The following is a 6532-nucleotide window of genomic DNA, read 5'->3' on the forward strand; positions in this document are numbered from 1 at the left end:
GGGGGGAGGGGGGGGGGAAGTCCCCGACCGAACCGACCGGACCAAGGTGGATTAAGGGACGGTGGCGGCACTCCGGGCCGGCCCCATAGGCGCGCGAGCGACCGAATCTGTCCCCGTCCGGCTGCAGCGCGGCGAGCCTACCTCCCAGGGCTGTAGGCCGGCGGCGCGCCGGCGCGCTATAGGGCGCTCGGGGTTTTTCGGCCCTAGCGCCTTTCCCATTGATTTTAGAGGGTGGATCAAAGCGAGGCGATTAAAGGGCATGATGTAAGCTATCGAATGAGCACAAGCCGAAGTCTGTGCGATAATTCTGAGAGGATTGCCAGCGAAATTAGTTTGGCGCCGGAACGCGCGCTTGGGTAACTTCGCTCCTGGCGCCTCACCCGTTGGTTTTAGACGAAATTACATCCTCTAAGCAATTAAAGAACATAGAAAAACCTTTAAAATGAGCTATCATTGAGGTCGATACGATCACTCTGTGAGCTGTGACATAGGAATTAGTGTCGCGCCCGGCCGCCGCGGAGCGAGATTCCGTCGCGCGGTCGGCTATTTTCGCCTCTGGCTCCTTTCCTATTCATTTCAGCACGAAAATGGTAGGGAACGAAGATGAAGAGGACGAAATAATCTTTCGAACGAGCCTATACCGAAGTCGGTATCATAAGTGTGTCAGACGCAGTGTCGCCGTATTGAAATAAGAGCTCGTTTGTTGCCGGTCCCGGCCCCCGGTTTCAACAACAACATTCGCAGCCCAGCTGACTTTGGTGGCTGAGACTGAAGTGACCCGTGTAAAAAAGTCAGTCAAAAGTGAGTCAAAACTGGATTAAAAATTGAAGGACGAATTTAAGACGAGTTGTCATCGACCCTCCTCACGCTTTTCGACGATTGTCGAACGAGAATCAGACCGAGGGAAAAATCGCTTGCGAAATAGTTCGTACACCTTCCCTCGAAATAAATGCGGAAATAGCTCGAAAAAATGTGAAATAAACAAAGAACAACGGCAGTTCTCCCTGAACCATTCCTCCCATGCACTGGCTGACGCCGACGAAGTTCTTGAACTGGCCGCCAGGGTGGTCGACCCCTAGTGTCGGGTCCGGGAACTTCGTCCGCGTCGGCCAATCAGCGCAAAGGAGGAAAGGGTGCAGGCTGGTACAGGCATGTTCTTTGAACATACTTATCGTATCGACTTCGGTATAGGCTCGTTCGAAAGATTATTTCGTCCTCTTCATCTTCATTCCCTACCATTTTCGTGCTGAAATGAATAGGAAAGGAGCCAGAGGCGAAAATAGCCGATCGCGCGACGGAATCTCGCTCCGCGGCGGCCGGGCGCGACACTAATTCCTATGTCGCAGCTCACAGAGTGATCGTATCGACCTCGGTCATAACTCATTTTAAAGGTTTTTTTATGTTCTTTAATTGCTTAGAGGATGTAATTTCGTCTAAAACCAACGGGTGAGGCGCCAGGAGCGAAGTTATCCAAGCGCGCGTTCCGGCGCCAAACTAATTTCGCTGGCAATCCTCTCAGAATTATCGCACAGACTTCGGCTTGTGCTCATTCGATAGCTTACATCATGCCCTTTAATCGCCTCGCTTTGATCCACCCTCTAAAATCAATGGGAAAGGCGCTAGGGCCGAAAAACCCCGAGCGCCCTATAGCGCGCCGGCGCGCCGCCGGCCTACAGCCCTGGGAGGTAGGCTCGCCGCGCAGCAGCCGGACGGGGACAGATTCGGTACGCGCTCACGAACTGAGTGCCGCCACCGTCCCTTAATCCACCTTGGACCGGACATTCGGTCGGTCGGCTGGTGCGGCATTGCAAAAGTGGGTTTCTGTCCAGGTAGCTGTTAAAAAAATTACATTGCATTGTATGTTTAAAAATAAATCATTATTGGTTATCAACCTACATTAAGCAAGGAAAAAGATCTTTTTAAACAGCAAATAAAACCTGCCCCAAAATGTAGCAGAGATTATTTAAGTATACTTCAAACTGACAAAATTCTGATCACAAAAGACCCAGCACTAATGTTGTGTCTCAGAAATAATAATGTAATGCCCTGAATAAAGATACCATTTTGTAGTTGTCTTGCAGGATGATAGAAATCAGAACGTTTGAATCAAAATGACATCAGCAGGTGTCAAACGAACTACAGTTTGACACACACTGGGCAAGAGAAAGTGGGACACTTAGCTCAGTGACTCTCAAGTCTGACAAGGGAATTCGGCAACTAGAGTTTGGGATGATATATTCAGAAGCGAACTGGCCCGGGCGGGAAGGCGGGAAACCCCTAATAAGGTATCATTTCGTGCCCTTCGAGCTTGGGCCCCTGTATATAGGCAATTTGTCCCTGTATGTAGACAAATTCCCGCCTGGGCCCCGGCCCCAAGTCCGCCTCTGGATATATTTAACAAATTATGTACTGTCACTATTGCATTTAAAAAAATGACCTTTGTTTTGGGAGAAAGACCACGTTAAATTGGCTAGATAATATGACTTAAATTTGACATTATATTGATGCATTTATTACAAATCTTAGCTACTTGGGTGATTACAATTCACCTTGAATGTATTTCAAGTCTTTAGATGTAACAAAGCCTCTCTCTACAGAACACTTAAACGGATCACATGTAAATTAAAAATATTCAGTTGCATTACTAAACACATTTTTTGGTTTCCATGATGAACATATTCAAACACTGCAGCAGCAATAAACTTAACAAAATTTAACAAGAACAAAATAAATTTATGGCTTTTTTCAGTTAGCCAATTGGGCAAGGTACAGCTCTCGTTTTTTATTCAGATTTAGGACAAAGTCTTCAGTTGTGATACTTTGATGTAATCCATCACATTCATTTTCTAAATGCTGAACATGTTTCAAGTTCTGGTGGCAACGCTGGTAGTAAAAGACAGCCGACAAAAAGTCCCACACGGTGAAATCCGGCCAGAGCACATTAGAAAAATAAACACAGCTGCATGACACCTAAAAACAAGGGAGAAGAAAGCAAAAAATTACTTTTGTGGTAAAATGGACCCTCGTTCTGTACAATGTCCTTAAAATTATTGGATCCACATCTCAGAATATAGAATATCGTCAAACATAACACTTATTACCATTTAAAACTCCATTTTTTAAGTAATGAAAAGAGAGACAACTACAAAAACACTGGCTCCTTGGCATGAGGACTTAGACTGCAAACCCTCAATTTTTTTGTAAAGAGTTCTCAAAATAATACTTAGCATGAAAAAGTTAATTGTTTAAAGTGACAGCAAGGTTCACAAGTTTGGAAAGTATTAATTTTCTGTTTGTAGCTGTTGTGTCTTCTGAAATTAAAATGTCCACCGATAAGCTGGGTTAGGGACTTAGCACAAAAATCAGCAAAATATGTTGAGTGTTCTCAAAAATATCCTATGAAACTCAGAAAATAGTTCATACTTTGAAGAAACACCAGCATTTCGAGTTTCAAATGGTATAAGTGTTATGTTTGTAGGTATTCTGTGTTCTGAGATGAACATGGAATCATGTTTGGTGTTACACTGCACTGAGAACAATACTCCTTCTTCCACCACTGAGAAGGTGTAGGTTGGTGGTAAAGAATGAGTTAAAAAAGTATAGTAATGAATGGTGGTATTGTAGGTATGAAAATTATAGTTCAAATACATTGCTTTTCTGAAATAAAAATGAAAGGGAATCTCACCTGCCATAGTAAAAAATCACTAAGACGAACCTCTCCAGAGGTTCGAATTAGAAGATCAGGAATAGGAGAATGATTGGTGTAAAAGGTTTTTGATAAGAGATCTTGAGTTATATCTACTGTTGATAAGACCCCATCAGCTACACCATGTACTGTTTGTTTAACACCTTGCATAATTTCTTCTCTTCCTGAAATGTAACATTAAAAAATCTTAGAAAAATGTTTTAGCAAGATAAAACATTACGATGAGAAGGGGTGCATACCTGTGTAAGCAAAAGCAATATTTAGAATAGCTTTACTATTATCTTTAGTCATTAGCATTGCTTTGGCCATTAATCTCCGTAGATCTATAGGTAACAGGTCAAGATTCCCAATAACTCTGATGTGCACTCCATGTTCAGTAAGTTTGTCTCTGTAAAATTTCCAAAGAGAAATGTTACAATTTTTGCCAGTAATCAATTCATTCAAACATACAGAAAATGTGTCTTACTTCTCTTCCAGAAGACGTTGAAACTTTTCCGTGGCTAAATCCATGAGTCCATCAACTTCGTCTTGGGTTCTCTTAAAATTTTCTATACTGAATGCATAAACTGTTACTTCCTTGATTCCTAGTTCTAAGCACCAATTGAGAGTTTCTGATAACCTATCGAACCTGTTACAAAAATGAGTATAAAAATCCATCAATGGAACGGAGAGAATAATAGACGAAGTCGAAACTTCTATGAGTGAGTATGTAGTAAATGGCAAATAGTAAATGCAATAAATGTGGAAATTACCCTTTTAAATGCCCTTCTATTTTCTGAACATTATGCTTCTTGGCAAATCTTCGATTGCCATCCATTATAAAAGCTACATGTTTAGGAATACGTCCACTTCCTATGATTCGGACACCTAGCTTCTGCATCCATGACAATCCATGATCACTTATCCATGACATTGTAAAATTATGGTACCTCTGGAAACAATTACGTAGTATTTACAAATATAGCATTTACAAACCAATAAATGAGAGCATGATAGAAAACTCGAAACAATTTTTTTTTTGAGAAAGTCAAAAGTATTTCATAAGATTGTTTGAGTACTAATCATCATAGTATTAGTCTACTCCACGTCAGCGGGTAACAATCAAGTAAACAACAGGAAAACCTAACCTGGAACCAGGCAGTTAAAATATGAAGATGTTCAAGTAAAATGTTATCGGCTTTCTACTTACAATGTTGCTGTGCAAAAACCACCAGAATTGTTTATTTGATTGTTATTTTACGCTGACTGAGGTTTATTGTTTGTAAATAAATATTGCTGAGTGCTTCCTGGCTACTGTAAGAAAATAGTTCTCGATTCCATAGCAGACGCCACGACACGACGCGCAGTGGAGTGGTTGCAAACTCTCAGCTGACAAGCAGTCATGTGCCTAGCATGATCATCATTTTTCTATATATTTCCGTACACTACATCACTTAAAAGTTGATAACACACCTGACGATTTTATAGCTTGATAGTGGGTATATGATTTGAAAATAGTAATAATTAAGAAATGATCAGAAGTATATCAAAGCCGGTGGGGGACATTATTCTTTGAGTTGAGGGATGAATGGAGGCGCAGCAGACCGGAGCGGACACTTGTCGCCACACTTATTTAAATGGACAGTTACATTTAAAAAAAAATACAAGGAAACTGATTAAGTGTGAACTAGAATTGTTCTTAGCAACTTGCTTGGGATCTATTATCTGGCCCAAACAACCATTCGACCGGCTACCGGCTTAGGTCGACTGGACTACTTTCTCATTTTCGCGGATGAATAAAGCGAAACCCCAGCTCAAGCGCGAGTGTTGTGGAGAGAAATAGCACTTACTGCCGATGGTAACATGATCGATCAAAAATACAGTCTGTTATCCAGAAGTTTTGTTTTGTATGATTGGACTGAATAAAACAATATTTGACGTACAATGGCTTTAAGCGATTCTAGTTCTCAGGGCGTGGATACCAGAGGTATGTCGAACTGCATCCAGTCGGAGCAGCGAGTATGAGAGAGTAGAGGTTGGAATAGTACTTTTAATGACCGTTAACTTCTTCCAGAGTTATATTTTCTAATCACCAAGTTTTTGGCTGCCGGTCCGTGTCGCGAAGCTGCAGAGGTAAGTTCCAACTTCGATTTGAATTGTTTGTTTTGATCGTCAACGATCTTGTAATGTGGGACGAACTTTGTCTGTTGCAGGTCTTGAGGCGCGAGACAGGACTTCATGGAGTGAGTAGCTCGAGCTTGTTTACGTTTGTTTATAGTTCTAGTGAACTACTGTCTCATTGAAACACGTGGTTTAGGTCTGTCAGAGAGATGTTAGTGGGGTCAATACTCCTTGACCCATTCTGTCATGTCCTTGTTCTGTTACAGCTGTTACCTAAGAGAATTGATTGGGAGGGAGGCGAAAATGATCAATCATTTGACGAATTGGTAAGCTCAAATTGTATTCTTTATAGTCTGTGAACTAATTACTATACGATAATTATCATTATTTGTGCACTGACGGTACTTAAACGAGTTATAGAATATTTTTAGAAATGGAATCGTCCCTCTTCAATGTTTTGACCATATCAATATTAGTTTTTCTCATTATTATTATTATTGCTTTTACATAACTATTCGATAATTTCTGCCAGATTAATATCAATTTCAATTGTTTTTGCATTCCTCTCCCTTCCTCTAGTGCGTCGTTATGACGTTATCTCGGTCGCAGTTCCGTCAACCAATCAGAAGCAAGGTTGTTGAAGACGTTTTGTTTTCTGCTCTGTGATTGGTGGGATCTGTCGGCGTGACATTATTTCAACATTTCGTCCCGTGTTTGGACAAAAAA

General features: G+C 41.4%; 3 protein-coding genes across 4 annotated transcripts in view; 2 read left to right on the forward strand and 1 right to left on the reverse strand.

Annotated features, from left to right (window-relative positions):
- Positions 1–2554, forward strand: part of LOC113204114 (uncharacterized) — a 20817-nt gene extending 18263 nt beyond the window's left edge. The window contains exon 18 of the mRNA XM_052264800.1: positions 2527–2554. Within this exon, the coding sequence (XP_052120760.1) occupies positions 2527–2554 (28 nt within the window). The remainder of the gene's footprint in view (positions 1–2526) is intronic.
- LOC113204113 (dehydrodolichyl diphosphate synthase complex subunit DHDDS) lies at positions 2490–5295 on the reverse strand. Of its 2 annotated transcripts, none has more exons than XM_026419133.2 (6): positions 5159–5295; positions 4459–4637; positions 4173–4334; positions 3946–4094; positions 3686–3870; positions 2490–2970 (listed from the first exon to the last, which is right to left on the reverse strand). In XM_026419133.2, exons 2-6 carry the CDS (start codon positions 4617–4619, stop codon positions 2746–2748), a joined length of 882 nt encoding a protein of 293 aa, XP_026274918.1. In that variant the 5' UTR covers positions 4620–4637; positions 5159–5295; the 3' UTR covers positions 2490–2745. The 2 variants fall into 2 exon arrangements, with proteins under 2 accessions (XP_026274918.1, XP_026274917.1); XM_026419132.2 differs by lacking the exon at positions 5159–5295 and adding an exon at positions 4896–5065.
- A 197-nt stretch (positions 5296–5492) lies between these two features.
- LOC113204137 (bromodomain and WD repeat-containing protein 3) overlaps positions 5493–6532 on the forward strand; it is a 36880-nt gene continuing 35840 nt past the window's right edge. The window contains exons 1-4 of the mRNA XM_052264691.1: positions 5493–5672; positions 5760–5818; positions 5899–5928; positions 6073–6132. Of these exons, the coding sequence (XP_052120651.1) occupies positions 5630–5672; positions 5760–5818; positions 5899–5928; positions 6073–6132 (192 nt within the window). The 5' untranslated portion in view covers positions 5493–5629. The remainder of the gene's footprint in view (positions 5673–5759; positions 5819–5898; positions 5929–6072; positions 6133–6532) is intronic.

This window comes from Frankliniella occidentalis, unplaced genomic scaffold (assembly GCF_000697945.3).
Source record: "Frankliniella occidentalis isolate FOCC.00 unplaced genomic scaffold, Focc_3.1 Scaffold21, whole genome shotgun sequence".
Taxonomy (NCBI): Eukaryota; Metazoa; Arthropoda; class Insecta; order Thysanoptera; family Thripidae; genus Frankliniella; species Frankliniella occidentalis.